At 52.6% G+C, this 27682-nt stretch overlaps 1 protein-coding gene across 1 annotated transcript; it reads left to right on the top strand.

The window, feature by feature from the left end:
* Nucleotides 1-2998: 2998 nt before the first annotated feature.
* On the top strand, nt 2999-26649 carry SLC35F4 (solute carrier family 35 member F4). Its single transcript, XM_078602473.1, has 7 exons — nt 2999-3188; nt 18663-18969; nt 19929-20148; nt 23790-23915; nt 24289-24481; nt 26125-26214; nt 26417-26649. The coding sequence occupies exons 1-7, from the start codon at nt 2999-3001 to the stop codon at nt 26647-26649; spliced, it is 1359 nt and encodes a 452-aa protein (XP_078458599.1).
* The last annotated feature ends 1033 nt before the right edge of the window (nt 26650-27682 follow it).

The following is a 27682-nucleotide window of genomic DNA, read 5'->3' as shown; positions in this document are numbered from 1 at the left end:
TCATCGTGGAGGCCACGGCGCGCGCGCGTGGCGCCTGCGATGAAATCCGATTGAAGATGCTCCGGGAGGGAATGGAATTACTGCGAAGTCGGATGGGAAGGAAGATGGCATGCACGGGACATTATGGGGGTGGAGGGTCCGAGACCGGTTCATATATCACTCGTTACTCCTGTTAGCCGTGGCCAGGAATCGAACTCATGTACCTGGGTTCAGAGCAGAGTGCGCTCTCCACCGTGCCACCGCTCCTACCCCAAAGCAATATCAAAATCTGAGTCTGATATCCAATTCACGTGTGTACATTTCCATGTTTTTCTGACGTCTACATTACCTATCTCGGTGGAGCGAATTGCCAAGGCAACGCGTCCTTGGCTGTTTCGCGGACATGTGAATCTGGCCCCTTAATGGCGAGGTGTCTTGGAGTGGCGACGTTTGGAGAGATTTGCGGAGCGGAGGAATGCGAAGCTCGGCGTGACAGGAGAGGGGGGAGGGGGGGAGGGGGCGGCTCCGGGCAAATGGATGCGCGTGGAAGCGAAGCGCCGTGGCCCTGAAGGGCAACGGAGACTCGGAGCCGTCGCAAGGAAACGCGCGCTCGCGGTCGGCACTCCTCCTCCTCCTCCCTCTCTGGCAGCGAGCAGCTGCACAGCGCTGCTCTGGCTGCATACCAATCGGCAGGCGCGCACACGGCGAGCACGCGTGTGTATTTATACGCGGGGCGAATGGGGGGTTCGGAGAAAAAAAAGAAGCTATTCATCAACTTATAAGCGCAACGGACCGCGGCCACGCAGAGCATATATTACGCAAAACATATATTGCGCACTTAAATACATTACATTGATTTATACCAGATGTACCAGATGACTGAACGAGAGTGAGCGGTGGCGCAGTGGTTAGCGCACCTCGCTATGGACCAGATGACCTGAACCGGTCCTGTGTCCCCACTTCACCAACCTGCACAGACCAGCAGGGTGAAGTATTGTCAAGCAGCGGATTGACACATGGCTGACGATGATGATGACTTCACCCGATGTCTCCCCTTGTAAACTTGCGCTCCAAATTGCATCAATTCATCTGACGAGGCAGAGAATGAAGCCAAGAGAGTAATTTACTTGCAAAAGCAGAGTGGGGGGAGCCGGGCACAAAGACGTCCCTAAAGTGCGCGCTGCGTTGTATATTGTGTGCTCAAAGATCGTGGGTAAGAAGAGCTTCCCCATCCGCCTCGCCTCTCCCTGCACCCTCGCTCGCTCGCTCGAGCGCGGGCGTTGTTAAAGCAATGCCAACAACTCAGAGGCGTTGTCCACATTCGCTCTCAGTGCCCATTCGTGCGTCAACAATGAATGACCTCGCAGCCAAGGGGGGGGGGCTGAAACGCCGCTTGCTGTCGATGTGGACGTTGCAAAGCGCTGAGCTGTGCGCTGATGGGCCGGTGGCTTCGTTGCTGCGTGGTGCGTAAGCGACAATCATCGACAGCCAAATAATGGTCAGAAATGCCACCCCGAGAGGAGACGCGAGAGCGCATTCCCAATGCGATTGCGGGCCATGCGGGTTTATTGTTTCCTGCCCGGGCGCCTACTGTCCCCCGCCTGCGCTGTCCGTGCGCGGAGTGTACCGAGGCGAGGCGAAGTGCCGCGATTGTGCTGCCGCGCACGTAGCCTGGGAGCGCAACGCGCCCCGAGCGGAGATCGGGGATTCACAATGCGGTGGTGGCCGCCACTCTTCCTCACGCACACGCGCGCGCGCAAGAAAAACACAAAGCTCCCCCGTGTAGCCTTAACAGACTGTTGGGCCAAGTGCTGTTAGCGAGCAGCACCTATGAAGGCCCGCACGGTACACGAAGGGGTGGGTGGCCAGCACTACGCCCGACCGCCTTTGTCTCTCCAGTGGCGATGTTTACACACCGCACAAGGAAATAATTTGAGGCTGCTTAGACATAGGGGAGGTCCAGGACCGGTTCAGATAATCGTCACTGGTGTTGACCCTGAGCGGGAATCGAACCCGGGTCGCCAGGTTCGTAGCGCAAACACGCTAACCGCTACACTTCCGCAACCCTCACACACACCCACCCACCCACACACAAGTCAACTCATACACCCACACACATATCCACTCACACACCCACACACAACTCACGCTTACCCACCCAGCCAGCCTACCGGTCAGCCACACTCTCACCAAGCCAGCCACCTACCCACCCACTTATCAAGCTAGCCACACAGTCTCCTACCCACATACTCCCCTATCCATCCAGTCACTTCCCTATTCACCCAATTACCAATTGCCTCGGCTCCCCACGGAATCGCAACACCCCCGTGTCACGGGCCGGCAGCTCGTTACCGACCCCACACGGGACCCTCCCGGGGTTTGACCCCTATGCAGAGAACAGTTCTCAGCCCTAACGCACTGCAGATCAGATTGCACGGCAGATTGGTCGCCTCCTTGATCGATAGAGAACGCGGAACCGGCCGCGCCGAGACTCCTGCGGTCGCCAGGGCACGGATCGCACGATCCGGCACTGGCCCTTGCGCCCCCGGCTCGAGGGCGACGTCCTCGACATCCACCGAACCCCCCAGGGAGGCTTCACGACGGCTTCACGGCAGGAGGTAACGCCGCTAACTTCACCTCGCCCTACGAGCGTAGAGGAAAGTCAAGCACTCGCGTCACCCCGAGCCCCCCCCCCCTCCTCCTGAGCTCCCCCCCCTCAGTCATCGCCCCACCCCCTACGCGGACTGCCCGTGAATCTTGAGTCCCCGCATGCCGCAGCTAACCCCGGCGTCTCTATCTCTCTCTCACGCACTCAGCCGCGTTCCCATCTCTCCTCCTGCCCCAGTGCCCCCCGACCTCAAACCCCCCCCCCCCCCCCACTCTCCCCCACGAAGCAAAGCAATTCCCCCTCCCCACTTATCCCCCGATCCCTCTGCGCCCCCTCCCCTTACTCCCTCCTGCTCCCGCCCCTCCCGCCACCCAGCCCACCACCCACCCCCGCCTCCCCACGGCTATCGCCATGCCGCCCGTACGGCGCCTCTCAGACGCCGGCAATACGCTCGCCTCGCTGGGCGCCGCTCCGCGCCTCCCGGTGTCGCGTTCCTTCATGGACGTCCCGAGCGTCTCCAACGGATTCGCGAGCATCGAGGACCGCATCCTGCGCATCACGGGATACTACGGCTACTACCCGGCGTGCTCCAGCCATAAGCGTGAGTACTTGGTGGCGAGGGAGGGGACTGGGCGCTCACTCGGAGCGATGCTCCTGTCGGGATGACGATGATGATGATGTTGTTGTTGTTGTTGATGTTGTTGAGATGGTAGCGATTGGTGGTGGTTACGATGAGATTATCAGAAGTTGTCATCACCGATGTCGCCATCGTCATCAGCAACAGCAGCAGAATGGGTAGTCGGTATTGGCATGAGTGTGCACCGTTAACATAATGCCATGTCACCGACACATCACCAACAGCAATCATCATCAGACGTTATCAGCAACAGCATCACCAATCACCACCATCAACATCATCATATCACCACCATCTCAACATCATCATCATATCACCAACATCGAGGACCATCGGACGTAACCAACAGCAGTCTACATCAAAAGTCACCATCATGACCACTAGCACTGCCAGTCATGATTGATCAACTGCTGGATCCCACACCTCCCCACGCAATGCCTCACGGCCCCCGCGATGTCACAATCGGACTGCTCCTGCGAATGAGCTCATCTCGCGGGCTCCATCTGCGCGCTTAGCGTCCTCCTCTCTGGCGCGCCTTGCACCGTGCACACGTGCGAATGCGAAGTGCCGAGTGGACATGTAAACATCCCCTTGTGCATGCATACGCACACCGCGCTGCGTGTACACACGTGTATACGAGTGGTGTACGCGTGCATGGTGCCGAGTGTACTTGAGCATGTACGTGGTGCTTACCGCGCATGTATTTGAGTGTACGTGTACACTGTGCATAGACGGGCACGTGTTGCACGGTGCCGGGTGTACTTGCGGCAGCCTCGTGTACACAGTGCTCGGTGTACACGAGGCTGTTTCAAGCAGGGCAAGGCCCCCCCCCCCACCACAAGAGGGGGTGGGGGGCGACCCAGGGGTCTGCCCCCTCGAAGGGGGCCCAATAGGCGACGTTTCGGCATTGGCCCTTTTTCATCGCACATACATCAAATTGTGGACATACATCAAGTGTATTTCAACACTTTACAAGACTACGATGTGGCCACAATATGGCAGTACAGCAAGTCGGCTACTGGTGTGTATCCGCAGCACGCACACGGAGTACTGAGCGTGACGGCGTTCCTCTGGGTGTCCTCGTGTTTCCTCATCACAAAAATATCGATTTGGCAAAAAATCCCAAATAGGCAATTAACGTTGTCAATCACTCTAATTGCCACAGTGTAGAATTTCTCCGCCTCTTTCTCTCTCTCTTACACACACACACCGAATATGTATGCTCATTCACAATCAATAGGTATGCATTGCTATTCAGAATCAACACACGGGTGGGCGAGGAGAGAGGGCGATGGAGGGGGAAACGCGGGTCGGGATAACGATCAGGCCCTCTAAATGCAGAATGAATTCCGCGTGCCGCATTCTTCACACTTCACTTGTCTCTCAGCCTCAGCCCTGCAGTGCCCCCCCTGCCCCGCGCAGAGAGAGAGTGAGAGGGCTGACACTGGGTTTGGGGTATTATTCTCTATTGTCGGGAAATCGTTTCATGAAACTCTCCATTTAACAGAAGGAGCCACCGTCAAAACCCCAGCTCTTGTAGATACAGCACTGGCTGCATCACGCCACTGCCCTGCAGCAGTCTCAAGCTTAGTTAAATATTGTAATAATAACACGTATATATAGTCTTGGTTCTTTCGGTAAAATCACGTAGAAGGCAAATAATAAAATAATAAAAATATAAAACAATAAAAATTCTCAAAATCCACAGCAAGAAGATGTTATTGCTGTGGATTTCACACCTGATGATGATTGCTTGTGTTGCAGTCGAAACGTCGTGAGAATTTTTATTGTTTTATATTTATATTATTTTTATTATTTCCCTTCTACGTGACTTTACCGAAAGAACCAAGAATATGAATCCCTGCAGTCACGAAAGCTTTAAATAAAAAAAACAACAAGTATCATGATGTATTATTGTGTTTACGATTGTTTACCCAGGAAAGTCTCACTGAGTCTCAAGACTCGATATCAGGAGAGCCCTGCCCAGTGTTAGCAGTAGTGGACGGTGTTGCTTGCTGCTGTGTGTGATCCCAATTGGGATGTTTGGTAATTGTTCAGCGTTGGAATGTTAGGCCAATACCAGGCTACGCTATGCAGCACATGAGCTGTTTGGGATGATGGTGGCTTCTATTGTTCATAATAATAACAACGATGATTGCTCTTCATGGCGATGGTGGTGGCATCAGCGCCTTTGGCTGTGATGACATCGTGATATTAAATTTTGATTTAAAGCTTTCGTGACTGCAGGGATTCATATTCTTGGTTCTTTCGGTAAAGTCACGTAGAAGGGAAATAATAAAATAATAAAAATATCAAACAATAAATAAATTATCACGTTTTGACTGCAACGCAAGAAATCATCATCAGGTGTGAAATCCACCGAAAGAACCATGAATATGAATATCGTGATAATAATTTTGATTGGTGATGGTGACGTGCATCTCCCTCTTATCCACACGAGGGCCAATCAGGGGGAGGGGGGGGTGGAAGTGGGGGGGGGGGGGTGCCGGCCTGGGCCCAGCGCCACCAAACGTCCCCTGGGCAACCCACCCAAGTTCACCTTCCTCCGCGGCGGCGGTAAATCACTGCGGCACGGTGACCCCCGCACGGCACCTCGACTGGGCCCCCGTCCGATAGGAGCCGGAGGAGCCGGGCCAGGAGCCAAGAGACGGAGTGAGACGAAGTGCGCCGTCCACTCAGAAAGAGGACGCGCGTGTGGGAGGGAAGCATGAGGCGGCAGCGTGGAGCGCACGCGGAGCAGAGGGCGGCGGGGACAGGCGCACGGCTACAAATCGGGCGGCCGTGTCGCAAGAAATTGACAACGGATGAACACTTAAAAAAATAGAAACAATTTCCACTGTTTTTGTCATGGCTATCTCCGCCAAAGTGCAGCTTTCAGAGGAATTGTAGCCGCGCGCCTCTTCAGTTGGGGTTTGAAACCAAGGGGGCTGCAAGTCGCGAAGGCCCCCCGGGGTGCGGATTCTGGCGTTTGTGGCATCGGATTCTGGCGTTTGTGTCGTCGGGTGTCGCGCTCGCAGCTCTGCAGAGACTGCTGCCACTGCGCTGATCCACGCCGAGACGCCGCAGTTAAAGGTTGGCGCTTAGCTGCAACACCGACATCAAGACGCTCCCGTTTATGTAAATGAAATGCATCTCAGCACTAAGTTGCCCATCCGTACGTCCGTACGCACGTCCAGAGAACCCAATGGCCAATCTGACTGCTCCACAGTTCACGATCGCCCGGCGCGTGACGCGGGGCCCCGCACGGGCAGCGGCTGAATCCCAACCGGCGTCGCACTACAGGGCACAGACTGGCGAGTGTCGAGGGCCGGGCGAGTTTGTGGTGAATGTCTGACGAAGGGCAGGTGAGCGTCACGTGAGTGTCACGTCACCTCGGCCGCAGGACGGGCTGCCCAACGCGACGGAGACATTCGCTCTCGAATCGTACTTTTAGAACACGAGGAGGAGGAGGCTTTGCATGACAATGCTGGCGAGGAAAGCGGCTTCCGTGGCGTGACTACGGCATGCAAATGCGGTTCGGAGAAACAAAAAAACCACGTGCGCAGAACGGCGCAGTGACTACAAAGATCAAAGAGGGATTCTCTCGCGCCCTAATCTGGCGCGTTCAGAAGACTCTTTAATCCATTATTGTGACATGTTGCCTATAATGGTGGCTCGCTTCGAGTTGAAAAAAAATCCCCTTGTGTGTGATTAAACTCAAAGCGAAAATCACCCTGCAAGCAGTGTTGTCAGCTACTTGATGATTATAATTGTAATGCGGTCGAAGCTTTCGACATATATCACGAGGTGAATATAAAAAAACGAAGGGAGGTGTCATCCGTGGCCCTCAAAGCGGGTTTGGCTGAGTGCTCGCGGCAGCTGGCTTTACCACCACCACCTCTAGCCCTGCCACCACCACTCACCCCTCCGCCACCCACACACGACCACTGCACCCCGCTGTATTGACGGGCAAAGTGACTTGCATCTCAGCGAGTCACCGTCGCTTTGCTCAGCTCGGCACATTCCGAGGCGGTTTCCCTCTTGAAGCGGAGTAGCAGCGGCAGAGGGCCTCTCGCGGCCGCCCCAGAGGTCAATTGGAACCGCCGCTCCCCGTGGCCTGTGAGCCGTGACCGGAGGCCGGAGTGGCCAGGATGGGCCATGCGGTGCCAGAGGCCTCGGGGCCGACCGCACACTCCGCGTGTCGCCAGCGCTCACGAAATCCCCGTTGCTCATGCTGTGTTGACTCTAAGCCTCTGTGCCACCTTCTTGGTTCTTTCGGTAAAGTCACGTAGAATGGAAATAATAAAATAATAAAAATAAAACATAATAAAATAATTCTCACGACGTTTCGGTCACAACGCAAGCAGCCGTCCTCAGGTGGAGAACAGGTCTGTCGAGAAGACAGAGTCTGAATGACACACCCCAGGCTTGAAGCGACTATTTAAGCTGGGATGGAGGGGGGACGAGCGCCTTGACAACCTCTGTGCTACATTAACATTCACGACACTCAGATCATCATGAATAAAAACAATTCCATAGACAAACAAAGGGTATAATTGATAGCATGATGTCACAATTCCACGTGTCATGCAATCTCTCACACACACGAGGACGATGGTACCACATTTAGCCGTATAGTTTCACCTGCCCCAACTCGGCTGGCAACAGACGAAGTCACCCCGAATGTGCCCGATAACGAGAGGTTTTAGAAGCCAGGAAAGCGTCACCGTGAATCTTCGTCAGGAGGGTCCTGTCAAGTTTTCACAGTCGAGGGCGATGCTTGCTTGCTTTGTCTACATCGCAACTGAATAATTGGCGGTTGGTTTGTCAAGTTTGGTTCAGGACGCCGACACACAATGGTCTACTCTGAATTACATGTCACGGGCATCTTCATAGCGAGGAATGTGAGATGGTGTAGGGCCGCCTGGGCAAGAGGCAATTCAAGGGACCTTAGAAGTAGTTCAGTCATGTCCCCTTCCAGAGAGAGGCCTTTCTCAAACATGGGTAATTTGCAGTGCAACTTGCAAGTAATCGACAAAAGATGACAACGTAGAAGATCAGTTTACCACGTAGGCTTTCGCGACCAATATTATTCATAATCAACGAGCAGAGCCTCGCCATTCTGGCGAATTGCCATGATGCTGGATGCAATTACCAGCGAAACGTCGTACTCAAAAAGTGTAAATATTGTGGTTTCACGCTTCAACACACCGGTGGGCTAAAGCAGTGAACTATTTGTCTTTTGTCAACGTGACACTTTTCTACTGATTGGCCGTGTCGGGTGGTGGAGGGTTACGACACATTTATAAATAACGCGATCTAAACCCAAAAACATTGATTATGAACGTAGAAGATGTCAGATAATCTGTTCCTTGCCAGCTGTGAACCTGAACGTGGGGTGCCCTCTGCTGTAGCCATCTGCTGACCTCTGCTGGCGATCGCTTCAGCAGCAACAGCAGCAGCAGAGAGAGAGGGCCGCTACATTCCCAGTCCCGAGTCCGTAAAAACGACACACGCAGTCGGATTTCATACCCTAAACAATGCAACATAAGTTACAAAGTACACGACAAGAATGAACGATAATTCTCTGATATACCGCGCTTCTTATTTAAACCTAATATTGGAGCACACTATTGAAATCGCCAAAGCGCAGTACGGCGCTACGATGCAAAACAAAACGATGATATAACCGAGGTTCTTCCGCGAACAAAAACAATCAGAGTTGATGTTTTCCCTTCGAGACAGGAAGACGAGCAGAGGCCCCAAAGCGTCGGAGCAGTGCGCGCTGCGTCGACTCCCCTGGAAGCCCAAACCCTCGTCACTCACTGCTCTCATCACAAATCCTTTACCTGTGTTGCACAGATGATGAAGCAATTTGGCTTTATAAATCATCCACGAGCATGGAAATTCGTTTGAAATTAAGGGGCGGGCGGGATGGGCGGGCAGCGAATGGAGCAAAGTGGAAGAGGCAAGGGGAGCCGTGAAGAATGCCAATTCAGAGGCGGAGAAATCGTCTCGCCTGCCTCTCACACCCCCATCCAGACGTTGGGAGGCAGCTGCTGTCCCGCTCCCTCTCTCTCTTCCTACGCGAATAAAAATACACCTCAAGGCACTTGGCGGCAGCAGAATGTACATTCGGTTTGTGAGGCCGGGGAGCCGTTCTGACGGCTGGAGAATAATAACTATCATCATCATCATAACCTCAATCGGACTAAAGAGTGAGAAGTTGTTGGAAATATCAGAAGTCAGAGGGATGTGTGGCAATGTCGCTCGATGATGATGGGCCGGCCATTTAACGGTCGTAATGATGAGCCACATTGTGGTTCCTCCAGCGATGTTGAGGACACGTTCTACCAGACTCACTGCCGATCAAATCACTCCTCTTACTGCTTCATAAATTGTATTTTTGGGTTCTACTCATTTTTATTTCTACATTTCATCTCGTGCGCGGCTGTTTCCAGACACGAGCTAATGAACCTCCGCGCGTGATGCACCCCAGGCCCCCGTGGCTACTGCAGACGTTCACATTGAAATTATCTCGAGCGAGACATTTCTTGTGCAACACATGGGGCTTGGCGAGAGGGGAAACCCCATATCTCTCACCCGCTGCTGGGCAAAGGCCTCCCCATACCGTGTTGGTCAAGGGGATCGTTTAATCATCACGCTGGGTAATGCGGGTTGTTGAAGTGTGAAGTTTAGGAGCGGTTTGGATGTCACTCGCCACTGGCGGAAGCCGTGACTGGGAATCACACTCAGGTCATGTGTTCATGGCGCAGTGCGCTAACTGCTGCGCCACAAATTTCGATTTAAAGCTTTCGTGATTGCAGGGATTCATCTTCTTGGTTCTTTCGGTAAAGTCACGTAGAAGGGAAATAATAAAAATAAAACATAATAAAATACAATTCTCACGACATTTCGGCCACAACGCAAGCAGCCGTCCTCAGGTGAAGAACAGGTCTGTCAGACGCTGTCTTTCCCACAGACCTGTTCTTCACCTGAGGACGGCTGATTGCGTTGTGGCTGAAACGTCGTGAGAATTGTATTTTATTATGTTTAATCTTTATTATTTTATCATTTCCCCTCTACGTGAATGTACCGAAATAACCAAGAAGATGCTGCGCCACAGTTCCCCTTCCTCATCACAAAATAACATTTAATTTCACGCGTGTGTGTCTAACTGGGGTTCACTCCCGGGTCTCGGCATGTTTACACACCGGCGTGTTTGTGGGAACGTGTTTACTCCGAGCCCAAAGGGGGGTTGGGTAGAAGGTCCCGGCTCGTACCTCGCGTCGCATTCGTGGCGACATTCAGCAGCTCGCACTAATGAGCACCATTACCCACATTTTTGGGGACCGGAATGTAGCGATGCATTAAAAAAAAAAAAAATCTCGCCACCTTCATCACTGACACCACCGCACCACGGAAATATACACAGCAGGACTATCACACTTGGGGTTATTGCACTGCGCGAGAGTCAAGGGTTTTTATGATTTTGTAAACGAGAAACAGCATGCTTAGATACATCTGGAGGAATGTTTCGTGTCGTATTCTCTTCGGTAACACGATTGTGTGTGTGTGTGTGTTTTTATTCAAGAAACAAAACCATGTGTACACCGAGACCTCCATCACACCACTAACTATAAACACATTGAATGTAATCTGAGCGGAGGTTTGCTCAAGATGCATTCCCAAATGTGCGCCGATCTGTCTCCATTGATTTCTTCAAATATATAAATATACTTTTATATATTAAACGTACGCGCAGCGCGGGTGTTGGGACAGCTCTCGTGAGTGAAATCGATTTGTTGAGAGTGGGCCGCGTGCTTCGGAAGCGGCTCCGTGGATGCATCTCGGCTTGGGTGCCAAATGCAATCAGTGTCCACCATCAGCAATGTCAACCACGGGCAGAAATCGTCGCGTGCATATCGTCTGTTCCATCGACACACTGCCTATTTATCCTCACATTGCGCAGATATTTCACATCGAATTCGTTTGTTTTCCACAATTGATATTCTCTATCAACTAATGCTATGACCCCGTTGTTTAAACGTTTTTTGTTCCCACACGAAGACACCAGGATAATCCTGCTATCTGACACAGTTGTGATCTCGAGATAAAATGCTTCAAGCAAATCGTGGCGAGTAAATTGCCATCCAAGGTGGCTGCAACACTTAACAATGCTTGGGCCAATGGCTCGGCAGCCAGTACCATGGACAGCGCCCTCAGGCCCGGCTCTCAGTCCACCAGTCGCCCAAATACAGCAGCGACATGACGACCTATCGAGCGATACAAAGCCCGTGATAATCGTATCGTCCGTTGTGCTAAATGTAATGATACCATTGCTAGTAATTGTAAATATTATACCCTAACAATATATATGTTTAAAACCATACACAATCATTAAATCTTCATTTGAAGCTTCCCCCCCCCCTCCCGTGCCTATGTAAAGCCACAACAGCAGATCATTTTCTCACCTGCAGACCGACGCTTGTGTTGCGACCGAAACGTCGTGTTTTTTTTATTTTTTTCTATCTACGTGACTTTACCGAAAGAACCAGAGAGAATATGGGTTCGGTTTCCGATTGCAGAGACCTTCATCGTTCACAGGGCTGAGAGCAGCTCTTCAAGTGACATCATAACCTCTTGTCCACACTCCAGGCACTCGGCCTCTCCCACGCGCATTCGAGCACAATCGGAATTTAAGCGACGGACCATTAAAGTTAGAAATGCGTAGTTATTAATCGTCCATGTTTCACCTGCATCACAACCTAAGTCCGCCTCCACTCTTGGCACCGAAGTTAAATTAACCACTCGGTGTATGACTAACAGAACGTGCGTTATCAGCACCGTAGATTGTAAAGTTGCAATGACCGGAAGACTCGTGGCAAGATTATGTTGAGCGAACTGCGTGAGCAAGAATGTTCAAGTGAATCAGAATGTGTACTTGCACTGGAGGAATCCGATGAGCCATACGGCTCTTTTTCATAGATGTCCAGTTGGGTCACGTGGTCAGAACGTTACACGTGGTCTGTGTTCGCACTGGAAGCGCAGGAAAGCGCGATGAGAATGTGAGACGCCATTCCCAGGGAAAGTTACGGGAAAGTGTCTTCGAGGTCATCGTCATCTCGTTAAAGATCACATGGCCGCGACCCTGCAATCCACACGGCAGAGGTCATGCCCTGCCGTCCACGCAATCTGCACCGGGCTGCAGCCGGGCCAGGTGCCCCATCTGCTGTGGAGAGCGGTAACTGCAGGGCGGCGGCGGCGACGGCGTGGGGGACAGGAAGAGCGCGATCACCTCTCGCTCTCATCGCACACGAACGGGCCCAGTGCGACTGCGATCACCAATATCACACCAGTCTCAAACCACGGCGCACAGGGTAACACCACTGCCCACATCTATCATTTGCTACGGGTATCTATGCGAGTCTATGTGTCTATTTGTAAGTTTTTATGCGAGTCTCTATGTAAGTCAATAGGTTTGTGTGTGAGTCTATGAGTCTCTATGTAGGTCAATGGGTCTCTGTGTGAGTCTATGAGTCTCTATGTAAGTCAATTTGGCTCCATGTGAGTCTATGAGTCTCTATGTAAGTCAATGGGTTTCTGTGAGTCTATGATTCTATATGTTAGTCAATGGGTCTGTGTGTGAGTCTATGAGTCTCTATGTAAGTCAATGGGTCTATGTGTGAGTCTATGATTCTATATGTTAGTCAATGGGTCTGTGTGTGAGTCTCTGATTCTCTATGTAAGTCAATGGGTCTGTGTGTGAGTCTATGACTCTCTATGTAAGTCAATGGGTCTGTGTGTGAGTCTATGAGTCTCTATGTAAGTCAATGGGTCTCTGTGTGAGTCTATGAGTCTCTATGCAAGTCAATGGGTCTGTGTGTGAGTCTATGACTCTCTATGTAAGTCAATGGGTCTGTGTGTGAGTCTATGAGTCTCTATGTAAGTCAATGGGTCTCTGTGTGAGTCTATGAGTCTCTATGCAAGTCTGAGTCTATATATATATAAAAACCATGGAGGGCACAGTAGCGCCACTGCTCGCATTCATCATTCCCTCGCAGCGGTTCAGATATTCACCACGAAGCTATTCCCGAAGCCATTTACCATTGTCCATTGCGGAATGGTTTCGCTGTGATGTATGTGCCGCTCGAGATGATGTTTCCTATTGTGTCTGGAGTTGTATCGACGGTTTAGGTCACACGGAACCAGTTCCAAATCCCAATGCGTTCGCGGCATCCAGGATACATTCGAAAGATACCTTCAAGAAGCAAACACGTTTGCTCTTCATCATTAGACCTCCTTTGCCAGTACCAAAATATAATAATAGGGGTTTTCCCCTTTTTTCTGGCAACAAAACTGAAACCTTTTTACGAGGATTTATGTCTGCATTAACCACAATACTTGCAGTCAAAATTGTCTTTGAGCTATACGCCTTTTGGCGTCCTCTGGTCGAGCACCAATTGGGTCGAGGCTCAAAAGAAAGCCGTCCCTGGTGAGGGACCAATCAGTTTCAAGGACAATGCATATATTATCATAGTATGTTTTTTGTTTGCATTTTGACTGCAAGTATTGTGGTTAATGCAGACATGCATCCTTGTAAAAAGGTTTCAGTTTTGTTGCCAGAAAAAAGGGGAAAACCCCTATTATTATGTTTGCTCTTTTTCTGAACGGGATGCGTGTTTTAGAAAAAAAAAAACTCTCTTGGATAAATGTCACTCAACTTAATTAACTAAATAGATCAAACAAAAAAAGTGTGAACCTCGTCACCCGTGGGTCTCCGATCCCAATTGCGCTGCAGTATCGCCCAGCGGACGCGTCTCGTTCACGAGTGGTCCGCGTCAGCCTCCACCAGCTCTTGCACTGCCGGCGATAAAGGCCCTGGAGATCGGCTGTTCCGCTCTGACCGCACGCCTTGAGAAGAGGTTGGAGCACCCACGATCTACCCCACCCACTAGCCGCGTACACTGCCCGGTGGCCAGAGGCGGAGGGGCCTTCGTCAACTGCCGCGCCATCGTGAAACGTTGACCGAGCGTCCGAGCGAAGTCGGGGAGAGCGGGGAGAGCGGGGAGAGCGGGGCTCGCGCTCCGGGTACTCGCGCTCAGATGTGGGCAGCAAAGGGCAGCAAAGGGCAGGCGCTACCTTTGAGGTTTCTCGGGATCGATGATCGCGAGCCGTGGGTTTCCTCGCGGCGCCGAGTGCCACCGCAGCCACGAGCTCGGGGGTAGAGAAACGGGCCCGACTCGGCGTTCTGCTGTGACCCGAATCGGCCAGAGCCAAACCGCACACCGCTCCCCGAGGATTGCGGAGAGGACGTCAAAGCGCGGATGATGGATCCAGTCGGCGATATCGTTTCTTTTTAATACATCGTGTTATAGAAGCAAAGACAAAGGTCCCCCGTATAGCCTGTGACAGAATGTTGTGGCAAGTGTTGTTATCGAGCACATGTGAAGGCCATAATGGCACAGCACCACGCCCGGCCGCCTTTGTCTCCCCAGTGGCGATGTTTACACACCGCACCAGGTACTCATTTGAGGCTGAGTCGATCTAGGGGAGATAATCGTCTCTGATTTTGGCCGTGAGCGGGAATCGAACTCGGGTCGCCAGGTTCGTAGCGCAGCGTAGCGTTAACCGCTACACTACCGCTCCCCACAGTAAACAAATAAACACACAGAGACGTGGCGGTGCGTGGGAGACTGAGAGCAAACTCTCCCTCTCCTGTGAAACGAGCAAAGAGGACGTCGTGTGATGCAGCAGTGCCCTCGGGGTGGCCTTGCGCTATGCGAACGGCGCAAATACCCAAATGCACTCTTGATTTTACGATGTGGTGATTCAGCTACTGTTCACGCAAAGGCGTGTTACATATATGCCAACGTTACATGTCGGCGAATGCAGTGGGCAAAGCTGGATGAACGGAGCAGGATAAATGAGATGGTACAAATAGGATAACATAGACTAAGTGGCAGACGGGCGAATCGACTCCAGGGCAGTTGAATCACAAGCATAAGGAAATCCTCATCATCATTATCATCATTATCAGCCTTGGTTGATCCACTGCTACGTGAAGGACTTTCCCAAGCCACTGCCACATTCTCTCACAATCATGCAACATAGCAATCCACCTAGCACCCACACACTGATGTCACCGCTCCGTCTGCTCGGTAGACAAGTTCCGTCCCCGGGCCAGAGGCCAAGGGGCGAGTCAGAGAGAGGGGAGTACGGGAGGAAGAGGATTTCCCCACTGAACAAAACAATTGGATTGTAGATGGAACTGCTCAGTTTTTGGCGAAGAAGAGGAGGCTTGAGCCTGGGTAGACAGAGGGGATGAGCCATGCTGTTATTCAGTGATTAAAAACATAGTTAACGTAGAACATCCCTTGAGATATCTTCTTGGTTCTTTCGGTAAAGTCACGTAGAATGGAAATAATAAAATAATAAAAATAAAACATACAAAAATAATATAATAATTCTCGCTATTATTTTTTTCTTATTTCCATTCTACGTGACTTTACCGAAAGAACCAAGAAGATGAATCCCTGCAGTCACGAAAGCTTTAAATCGAAATCCCTTGAGATAGTAAACGTCAATCGCAGGGCATCTAGATTGTCCGGATGGCCAGAGGTTTGGACTTCCAACTCACAGCGTCACACGACGAGCGACTTCCCATTGAGCGGACTGTGAAACATATTTTATATCTTAATATGAATACATTATGCCTGGGAAATAATTGGGCAATACAACAACAGCAACGTCAGTCACTTGACTTAATGACGCGGGACAAGGAGCCCTCTGGCTGAGCGTGTCCCAGTGCCGAGACAGAGTCTCCGCAGCTCTTATGGTTGATTTGAAGCTTTCGTGACTGCAGGAATCCATACTCTTTGGTTCTTTCGGTAAAGTCACGTAGGTAGAAATAAAATGAAACAAATCACGACGCTTCGGGCGCAACACAAGCGCCCGTCATCGGGTGGAACAACCACAGCCAGAAAAACAATTGCTGAAGTGGGCGAGAGAGCTGCTTTATGCCGTGCTCCTTTTGCGCATTAATTTACTCGCTAATTTGCATCAATCGCACAGCTGGTCACATTTCAATTGAATTCTCTAACGCAAAGTGAACCCCCCATCCTCCTCCTCCTTCTCCCCACACCGACACTGAATTCCGTGAGCGCCCTCGCGAGGCGTTCGCGCAGTGGCTCTTCTCTGCGCTCGTGCGACGCGAAAATGAACCCGGCGCTCATCCCCCGCCCGGCTAATGCGGCCGACGCCTCCGCCGAGGCCCCCGCAAAGCAGAAGAGACATTTCATTTCCGCGCCGGGAATGGGGCCTCGGCTCTTTCGCTCCCGTGGCACCTGCAGAGGGACCCGCCCGCCTTCTCGCCGTGTCCACGGTGCGATCGATGCATCTGCACGAGACGGCAGCACGGAACCCATGTGACACGTAACGCACTTGACTTTGCGTCACGAGGGAAGGAGGTAATTGATTTTTGTTTTCGCTGTTTTCCCAACGCGCCCGTCTGTGTCAATGCAAAGTGAGTCGCAGCATACTGCGTACAATGAAGTCACCACCGGCTGCAGGATATTTTTTGCTCGTGATCCGCATTGCAATTGCTAGACGGAGGCAAGCGGCTGGCATTTTAATTCGTGGTGTGAACAGAATTGAATGCTTTCGTCTCGTGGTACATTTGTGTCGGCGAAAGTGCATCCCATTTATGCGTGGAGCAATTCACGTCACAACTTGCACATTTAGTCAAATCGTGTCAATGCTCGTAATCAGCTCAAAGCATCAAAGAGTAATTATTGATGATGATGATGGTTCTAGTGATGGAGAGGGACAATTCAAGTTTCCATATCCGAACAGCTTCCGTTAGGACGAATGTAAAATCTACGGCTGCATCAGCGCGTCAAGCTTCTGAAAGGCTCCGCCACAAAAAAAAACGATGACTGGCAAAAAAAAAACGCACGCAGTGCGCAGCGCCGGAAAATCCCAGCGCTCGCTCCGCATTCCCCATCGGTGGCTGCTGCTGAGGCTGCTGCTGCTGCCACGGCGTTAGCGCAAGCGGAGTCCATTCGCTCGTCACACACGCCTCGTCGGTCCCAACCGCACGAGACCCCATCCGCTCTCCACCGCCCCACCGCAGCCACTCCAGCGGGGAGCGCGCTGCCGGCTGCCGGCTGTCCGAGCTGTGCCCCCTCGCTCTGGGGGGACGTCAATGGGACCAGCGGCTCGGTCGCCATGGTGAAGCGATGCACGGCGAGACGCCGCTGCCGACAGCGCCTCGCGCGGGGAGAGGGGACGGGCTGCGGCGCGGTGATGGTGCGGCACTGGCGGGGACCGCCGTGCGTGCCAAGCCCGGCCGAGCCTTGAAGTGGCAGGAGTCGGCGGCGGCTGTGGCGTCGGTAGTTTGGGCGGCGGCCGGGAAGCAGCCATGAGGAAGCACTCTGCCAGGGTGGCGCCCGTCGCTGCCGGCGCGGCCACCCGCGGCACCGGTAAGCGAGGCGAGCCGACGCTGCGGGGTGACGGGGACGCGTCCGTCCGTACGTTCCCTCTCGAGGGTCGCAGTCCAAAGATGACCGTCGCAACGAATGTTTTATTACCGATCGAAAAAAAACACGGCGCGTTCCTGTGCGTAATGCCGTGCTGCGAGTTTGGGAGTTGGGAGTCAGCGTTTTCTCGAACGGTCTAAGCAATCAGCGGTGATTGCAGTCATCACCGCAGGCGACTTCAATCATCGTCACGGCACTCGCCCTCGCTGCTGTTGCAGTGATCGTTATCGCTCGTTCGCTTGTGCGTCTGGCACACAACTGCCGTGACTCTTCTCTCTCTCTGTGTCTTTCTCTCTCTTGTTGTTGTTCTGCCACCGTTCGCATTTGTTAATTCAATCGTTTCTCTTCAACTGTCTTTGCTACATTTTACAGGCGTGAGGTCACATTTGTAAATTCGTTTTGTCGATTTTTTAAAAAATATTTCTATCCGCATTTGCATTGGGATGAAGCGCCTATTCCTCCCTCACTGCAGGCTGACAGGATTCAGAGTACAGCAGTCAGGGTTGGCGATGATCCAGCGCACATTCACTCCTCGCCTCCCCATCACTCTTCTATCGCTACTGCCATGGTCACCATTGCCATGTCCTTCGCTCGTTGCTCCGATTACTATTTTGGTCGTCTCTGCTCTGATGTCGTCTACTTGATGGTTTTAGCTCTGATTTCTGATTGCTTGTTTCTGCACCGATGCCTATTTGCTTTAGTCTTGTCCTTTGTGCTATTGTCATTTTGGTGACCCAGGGCACTCGCTCGTGAATCCTCGCCGGGTAAATCAATGTGCATTTGAAACTTAAAAAAAAATTGTACGAAAAGAAAGTGCGTTTGTGTGCGCATCTCTGTGTATGTGTGTGCACGCGCGTGCGTGTGCATGCGTGTGCGTGCGTGCGCGTGCGGCCCGCAGGTGACGAATCCCCGACCGAGGCCCGGACGGAGCCGGAGGGAGGGGAGGGCGCGGGGAGTCCGCGCTGCGACCGCTGCTGCACCCCCGAGGGAGCGCACCGCAGCGCGTGCGGCGTGGGCGCTCTGCTCGCCGTCGCAGCCTGCCTCGTCGGCGTGAGCCAGCTGGCGCGCATCTCCTCGTCCCGCGTCTACGCGCCCTTCTTCCTCACCTGGTTCGCCACCGCCTGGAATGTCGCCTTCTTCCCCATCTACTACCTGGGCCACGTGGCCAGCGCCAGCGAGCGCCAGTCGCCGCTCAAGCTGCTACGGTGAGCGCCGCCGTCAAATTCGCCGGCACGCGGCGGCTTGCGAGATAAATCAAGAGCGACTGCATTACGAGCGTGCGTGTGCGCGCGCTTCTTCAAAGCGTTTCCATCGCTGGCGTCCTCATCAATGATTCATTAAAGCACGGGTACTTCGACTCGCGCGCTGGTTTCCCTAAATAGCGATCTCTTTTTCCGATCTAAATGCAAAGAGGAGTCGGGGTTAAGAGGGACGGCGCAAGAGGGAGACGAGAGTGAACTAAGTTTTAAAGATTTGAAGCTTTCGTGACTGCAAGGATTCATATTCTTGGGTTTTTTCGGTAAAGTCACGTAGGTAAAAAATTAAAACTAAAATTAATAAAAGTAAAATAAAAATCACGACGTTTCGAAGACGGAAGCTTGTGTTGCCTCCGAAACGTCGTGATTTGTATTTTACTTTCATTAATTTTAGTTTTAATGTTTTACCTACGTGACTTTACCGACAAAACCCAAGAATACAAGTTTTAAAACACAAAGCCGTACAGCACTCGTGCCGCGACTGGATTCTAATTGCGTAGCCAATTAGATAAATAGATTGCCGAGTCCGTCCGCAAAAAAAAAAAACATCATGCGTGGAACTGTTTTAAATTTGGAACATAATGGCCTACGTGTGACAAAAACATCGCGGTGACCGAAGCGGTGAGCTGGCCGGGTGACTCCAAGGGCACGGAGCACCGATCCAGCGTCGCACAGATCCTGGATTTGAAATCGCGACTGCACCCACCGTTGATGAATCCGGGTTTAGCGAGCCGACGGTCCAAGCCCGGTCACCAACGAGCGCACCAGAGTGAACCCGTTGCTCTTCCTCAATCTGCAGCTCACTTCTCCTCGCTCCCGTGGGCGTGCCACGGCCGAAGGGTGCCGGTTGTTGCCGGACCGCTGGACGTTTTGAGCCTTTGTGCCCGCTCCCCCCCTCCCCCCGGCAGGGAGTGCACGCGTCTGGTCGGCGAGGACGGCATGACGGTGCGTCTCTTCCTCAAGCGGCTGGCGCCCTTCTGCACGCTCTGGGTGCTCACGCACTACCTGTACCTGCTGGCGCTGCGCAAGCTGCCGCCTAGCGACGCGTCGGCCCTCTTCTGCTGCAACAAGGCCTTCGTGTTCCTGCTGTCGTGGATCGTGCTCAAGGACAAGTTCATGGGCGTCCGGGTGAGCGAGCCGCGCTGCCGATGCTGAAAGCGCGCGATCCGAGGCCCCCCTTCTCGCCTCCGGTGGCCGATAGCCACGGCACGAAGGTCGCGTTTGAGGGTGGCAGCGGGAGGCGAGCGGTGGGCCGCGGGGTAAGGACGGCCAAACGTGAATGCGTCTCATCACTCCTGCCGGGTGTGAGTCGTCGTGTTCAAGAGGCGGTGATTTCTTGCAAGTGGTGGAGATTTCGCATTGCTATGGCGTGGGGTGAGTCTATCTATAGGACAGCCCACGGAGTGGTATTCGTTTTATTGACCCCAGAGGAATGATGGGCTGAGCTCAACCCCCAAGCGTGAGAGTTAAAGGTTTCATTACATTTACTAAAATATATTTTGGAAAATTACATCTGTAACTGTATTCAGCAGTACACCGACGATCATCACCCAGGAATGTTTGTCGTTAATGCTCGTGACGTCACTCCACATCGACCAGCCCCCCCCTCATTAATATTCATGAGCAGGTGACGTCCTCCAAATGGACACCCCCCCCACCCCTCCTCATTAATAATCATGAGTGGGTGACGTCACTCTAAATGGAGTACTCCCCCCCCCCCTCACTAATAATCATGCGCAAGTGACGTCACTCCACATAGAACAGCCCCCCTCATTAATAATCATGAGCAGGGGACGTACTCCAAATGGACCTCCCCCCCCATTATTATTACCTACTATGATGAGCCAAGAATGTCTGTGTGCAACGCTCCTGACGTCACTCCACGTTGATCAGCCCCTCATTAATAATCATGAGCAGGTGACGTCACTCCACATCGAACAGCCCCCCTCATTAATAATCATTATAAGGTGACGTCCTACAAATGGCCACCCCCCCTCCCCAATCATAATAATTAGCGGGTGACGTCACTCCACATGGGGGACCGAGGCGCCTCCTCCCCCCTCCTCGGCGTCAACTCACAACCCTCACGACGAAGGCAGAACCCTCACGTCACGCGATCGCCGTAACGCTGTTGAGACATCGAAGTAAAAAGGACGTCGTAATGAACAAGGGATTATAACCTTTAAATGAAATAAGTCTGTGTCACCGTGCCCTTACAAATTGCACACGCATGAATGCAATAATATCACGTCGCGGTCTGCTTTTCGCTTGAGAGTTTCAGATTTACTGCAATAGACCCATCCTTGGACGGGCAAAAGGCTAGTTTTATATACTCTGTATTTAAAGAAAAGCCTCGCCGAGTCTCAAGACTCGTTTTCAGGAACGTCCTGGCAAGTTTGTGCAGTCGGGGTTCACGCGGCTGCTGTGTGTAATCCCATTTTGGGATGTTTGGCCAACACAAGGCACATTGCGTGTGTGCTCAGCAATGGCAGAAACCTGGAGAAGCCAGAGGAAACCCATTGTCGGCCAGGCCGAGCACGTTACACACCCCACGCGGGAAGGCGACGAGTCGGGAATTGAACCCCAAGGACTTTAAATTTCGATTTAAAGCTTTCGTGACTGCAGGGATTCATCTTCTTGGCTCTTTCGGTAAAGTGACTTTACCGAAAGAACCAAGAAGATGAACCCAAAGGACTTGTTGCCACGAGTCACGGATGCTACAACCGTGCCACGCTGCTGCCCGTTGGCTGGGCCCCAGAACTCCACGAAAGACACGTGACCTCACGGGATAACTGCTCGCTTCCCCCCCACGCGATGTCCGACGTTTCGCTGCACCCGGCGGGACCTTCCCGCTGTAACACCAACCTCCGGAGACGATCCCGGGTTCCCATGGAGTCCGCTTGGCCCGCTCGCGATGGACGAGAGGGCGGCCACTCGGCACACGCGGTCGCCCCGACGACGCGGCTCGCTCGCTCGCCATCGGAAACATTCCGACTGTCCCCCCCTGGACCCATTAGAACGCTTCCGCTTGGCGACAAACTCAGATAATGCGGCTGCTGCTATTGCCGCAGGAGAAGAACCATTTTAACGATGGTAATTAAACCTTCAAGAGTTGCACTAATTACACGGTCATATTAGCAAATAAAAGTGCAGAATACAAAGTGCCTCCAAACTCAAGTGAGCTCGGAGCGTTGTGTAGCCCTAACTGGCGGAAATTCCATGTTCCTATGGTGGGGGACAGCACATCCCGAGAGCAACTACTGGTCCTGTATGTTAATCTTCACCATCAGCAGCCAGGATCAATCCACTGCTAGATGAAGTAAGTCCTTAGCGGCCGTCTGGAACGCTCTTCCCTCCGATATTAGGAAGCCACTGGAGCTATGCACTGAAATCTAGATTGGAAACGAATTTCTTTAGAACAGTTTTTTGTGTGCTTAGTTTGTTGTCTTAGTTTTAAATGGTGTGTTCGTTCGTGCGAACTGCATCGCACAATTGCCAAGGAACAGCAGACGAGCTGGAGAGCAGCAGCCAGGAGGCGAGCCGGTGCCCATAATTGCCGAAGCTCTGCTGTCCTCTACATGTTAAGATGTTTCAGCTAATTAATTCATGAGCGTCTACTGCACGTGTGGGAGGAAAGCGGCAAAGATGATATTAGTCCGCGCTTTGCTGTGCCGTGTTCTCCTGGCGAGCCAGGCTACAGCATCTCGTCGAAGTCCGTGATGGGAGTTTCACAGCGTTGTGCGTTAGGAGGGGGCGAGTCATGATTAGCAACACCTGGGTACACTAACATTACGCGAGAAAATTTCGATTTAAAGCTTTCGTGACTGCAGGGATTCATATTTGTGGTTCTTTCGGTAAAGTCACGTAGAAGGGAAATAATAAAATAATAAAAATTTAACAATTAAATTCTCACGACGTTTCGATTGCAACACAAGCAATCATCATCAGGTGTGAAAACCACAGCAAGAACATTTGAAAAAAAAATGGCGACTTTTCTTAACGCAATTATGTTTAAGAAAAAACCACCACTTTTTTTCAAATTTTCTTGCTGTTGTTTTCACACCTGATGATGATTGCTTGTGTTTCAGTCGAAACGTTGTGAGAATTTGTATTTTTTATTATTATTTTATTATTTCCCTTCTACGTGACTTTACCGAAAGAACCAAGAAAATGAATATTATGCAAGCAGTTGTCTCCGCGACAGGAAGCGCTGGGCATAATCGGGTCCCTGGGGTAAGAAATTAGCGAATGCAAATGTGCTCACTCGAGTAATTGCAACAAATAAATCAATAATGCACGTGTAAAAAATGCGTTTTTTACACGTGCATTATTAGGGCTATCTATCTATATCTGGCGGGACGATGCTGTGGTTTAAACGCTACACTCAGAGGTTCCAAACAACACAGACACGTGTAAAGGCCACGCGGCCTTTGTGCATTACGCAAAAAAAAACATCGGCAGCTCCTGAAGAAGTGCATCGTGGTCCCATTGCGACAGCAATGGATTCAACCACGGATTCAACAATCCCTTGCGGTATTGCATCTCCCAGGCTGCATGACAGCCTAGCATTAGGACATCCGGTAATCCCAGGCAATTTTCAATGCCAATGCAAACCAGGCTCAAAACCCGCTTGAGTGTCCTGAGATCTGGTGCATTCGGCAAAAAAAAAACATTCAATATGCACACACATGCACGGACTCGCGTCCAAGCCTGCCTGTGCTTCTGCGTGTCTGTGTGTGTCTGTGCGTCTGCACGTCTGTGTGGAGCAGATAGTGGCAGCCATCCTGGCCATAGCCGGCATCGTGATGATGGTCTACGTGGACGGCTTCCACCACGACTCCATCGTGGGGGTGGCTCTCGCTGTGGGCTCTGCCTCCACCTCTGCGCTCTACCAGGTGCCACGGGTTTCACCCGAAGCTTTCGTTCGGCTCTCCGACGCGTTTTCGGGTCGTGCCGCCATGGCTGTTGTTCGCCACGATGTCCGACGTTTCGCTCCACGCGCCCGGGAGCTTCTAGCCGAACGACGCGCGGCGCCACCCGAAAGCACGTCTCGGAGATTCAGAGTGCGACCTCCAGAAGCCGCGCAAGCAGCGGTTGCTTTCATTTTGTTCTCCCACAAACCTCGCCAAATCTCACCTCGTCTACGCGGGCAGAATCGGGCCGAGAGCTCGCGTGCATCCGAAACCTTCCCTCGGCAGCATCCCCCCCCCTTTCCGTCTCGCTCACGGCTCACCCCGTGACCCCGTGACTTCCCCACTGGCCCCGCAGGTCTTGTTCAAGATGCTTCTGGGAAGCGCAAACTTCGGCGAGACCGCGCATTTCCTCTCGTCGCTCGGCCTCTTCAACATCCTCTTCGTGTCGGCCGTGCCGGTGGTGCTGTACTTCACGCGCGTCGAGTACTGGCCCTCCGCCTCCACGCTGCCCTGGGGCTGCATCTGCGGCATCGCGTGCCTCCTGCTCGGTGCGTTCGCTGCTGCCGATGACGATCCTAGTGAAGGGTGGCCCCGGGGGGAGGGGGGGGGGCTTAGGGGCCGTCCATAAATTACGTCACGCGATTTTGGATGATTTTTGACCGCTCCCCTCCTTGTCACACGGCGTCACAAAAAGTCAGACCCCCCCCCCCCGCCTCAAATGACGTCACAAAGCTCTGCCCCCCCCCCCCCCACAAAACTATATTTCCATTTTGAAAATTAAATATGCTTCTACTCGCTTTAAACTATTGTCATTGTTATAACAAATAGTGTTGTTATAACAATTCTATATTTATTTAAAGTTGCGCATTTTGATGCGACGTCACATTTCTCAAAGCCCCCCCCTCGTCACACATCGTCACAAATGTCTGACCCCCCCCTCCTCCTAGGTGCGTGACGTCATTTATGGACGTTCCCCTTAGGGGGCCGAAACCCAAGAGCCTGGGTTTGAATCCGGGTTTGAGTCACCGGTGTTTGAACAGAGTTCTCGAGTCGAGTTCGTCGACGGACTCCGGCTGCATCAATGTACAGTCGCGTTAAATCTGGTCCGTCGCTTAAATTCCGACTGTGCTCGAATGCGCGTGGCAGAGGCCGAGTGCCTGGAGTGTGGACAAGAGGTTATGATGTCACTTGAAGAGCTGCTCCCAGCCCTGTCAACGATGAAGGTCTCTGCAATCGGAAACCGAGCCCATTCTCTCTGGTTCTTTCGGTAAAGTCACGTAGATAGAAAAAAATATTAATACTAAAAGAACACGACGTTTCGGCCGCAACACAAGCGTCCGTCATCAGGTTTTGGTTTAACTGAAACTGCACCCAGAAATCTGTCATCAGGTGACGGACGCTTGTGTTGCGACCGAAACGTCGTGTACTTTTCTTGTTTTTTTCTACCCACGTGACTTTACCGAAAGAAACAGAGAGTATGGATTCCTGGAGTCACGAAAGCTTCAAATCAAGATCGAAGTCATATTCAATTTGCTGCTCCAGAACGGGAGAGGTGGGGTGCGTATTCGGTTACCGGTTCTAACCGGTTCGACACTTTGTCGCTGGCCTCTTCAAGTTAAATTAGCGGCCATCCACTTGGTCAACTTCACCGTCGCTCCGCTAGAGGGCACATTGAGCGTGGTCCGTCAGGTGGCTCGGTGTGGGAGCGAGCCGCTCGCGATCGGAAGGTTTAGAGTCCTCATCCCGGTCACCCGGAAGAGCCTCGCTGAGTCTTCAAGGCTCTTTTTCAGAATGGGGAGGTTTGGCCAAGGCAAGTGAGATTTGCGTGGTTTTTTTAGCTGTTTGATCATCCCTTCAGGGCGGATTAAACGAGCACCGCTTTGTGGATAAGTCAACATTGAACTCGTTTCATGATTCTCCCCCCCCACTCCCTCCACAAAATAAATGTCTCAGAGTTGTAAACAGATGACCACCGCTTAAAAAAAAACTACCGTGTGTTTTGTATTGTTGTGCGAATCTAAAAAGTCTAACTGGTTTAAGCGCTGGTTTTTAGAAAATGGTGAAGCGGAACTCATCCTTCCGAGACCCGTGTGGACTGGCTCAATTGGTTTTGGGTTAACTGAGCCTGCACCCAAAAATCAGTTGGTGCGATTTACCAAATCATAACCACGAACGTGCGATATTCTTTCAGCCTTCAACATCCTGGTGAACTTTGGGGTGGCGGTCACCTACCCAACCTTCATTTCCTTTGGGATCCTGCTCAGCGTCCCGGGCAATGCAGGTAATGCCGCTCGGCGCATGGTCACCCCGCAGTCCGCACCTCCCATTACGACGCTCGGCTACGTGGCCTGCGAAAGAAGTTCCAACCTACGAACGAAGGGTGCGCCCACACGACGGACCCCGGCGCTCTCGCTTTGCGCCCGACGCCATCCTCACTAACCGCTCGCCCTTCTCTTGTGGGGGGTGGTTGGGGGCGCCCGCAGTGACGGACGCGCTTTGCACGGACGTGGACTTCGGCTCGCTGCGCCTCCCCGCGCTGCTGGTGATCTGCGTCGCCTTCCTCCTGCTGCACCTGCCCGAGGACTGGGACGAGGTGGCGCTGCGGCTGCTGCAGCGCCTGCGCGAGAAGAAGCGCGAGGAAGGCGGCGCGGGGGACGAGCACCCCGAGCTGGGCATGCTGTCGCGCGGCAAGAGCCGGGCCATCGCCGCCTGCTGAATTCACGCGGCGCTGTCGGCGGTGGCGGAGCCCGCAAACGACCCGCTCCCTCCGACGTCTCAGCTCTCTCCCGCGCGCGCCGTAGCTCGGCTATGCCGCCGTTGCCGCTGCTGCTGCTGCTGCCAGGGGCGTCGTAACGATAAGCGGAGGTGTCGAGTTTCGTAGACGCACGATGCGCGGCAGTGCCCTAGCGCGGTTGGCACCGGATCCTGGCGCAAGAATGGATGGGAACCCCCCCCCCATACTCACCCACCCGTTTAATTTCCCTCCCTTTTCGTAGCCCGGCACCTGGGTCCCTTGCGTCTGTTGTGTAGGGCCTGGCGTGCAACGCCCACACATTCGAAAGCTGCGCCACCGTAATGTGCGTTAGTCAGCAGGTGGTGAAGCAAGGTTCGCCGGGCCGCACGGCTCAGCTGCGACGCTTTGTCGCGATGCCGTCGCTTAACATCGCAACGGGACGAACTCCGTGCGATACGGATGAGCTGCCTCAGTGGCAATGGGGAATGTATCTCAGTGGGACAAGAGCACGGCGCTGGGTAGGTGGTTTCACCGAAGCACAACATCCTCCGCGTGCCACCTTTGTTTTCGCGTTTGCATCTCCGTCCTAAAATCATGGGGTCTTCATCACTGCCAACTGATAAGCAATACGCGCAGAGGTGAGGCTGGGTGAATACGTCATTATGATACGACAATAATGACTTACTTACCCAGCAAAGCCACATCGAGTCTGAAGACTAAGCAGGGTCCTGCATTGTTTGGTCTACACCAGTGATGCATGTTTTTAGCTTTGGAAGGGACCCGGAGAACCCTGATGAAACCCATTCAAAGCAGGGGAAGAACATACACCCTCCACACAGAGAACGCACTTGGCAAGCGTTCCAATGAGCATCCCATCTCTGGAACCCCAAAAAGCTTTGCCACCGAGGGAGAGAATTCACGCTCTTTGGCTTTCACCGTTTGGTTCCTCAGAGCCGACTGCGATCGAATCGAGCGCGGACGTAGGGCCACCCAGAGCGAAGGGCAAAAGGAGGCA

This window comes from Lampetra planeri, chromosome 18 (assembly GCF_965212315.1).
Source record: "Lampetra planeri chromosome 18, kcLamPlan1.2.h2, whole genome shotgun sequence".
NCBI classification, from domain to species: Eukaryota; Metazoa; Chordata; class Hyperoartia; order Petromyzontiformes; family Petromyzontidae; genus Lampetra; species Lampetra planeri.
This window is presented reverse-complemented; position numbering and strand designations above follow the sequence as displayed.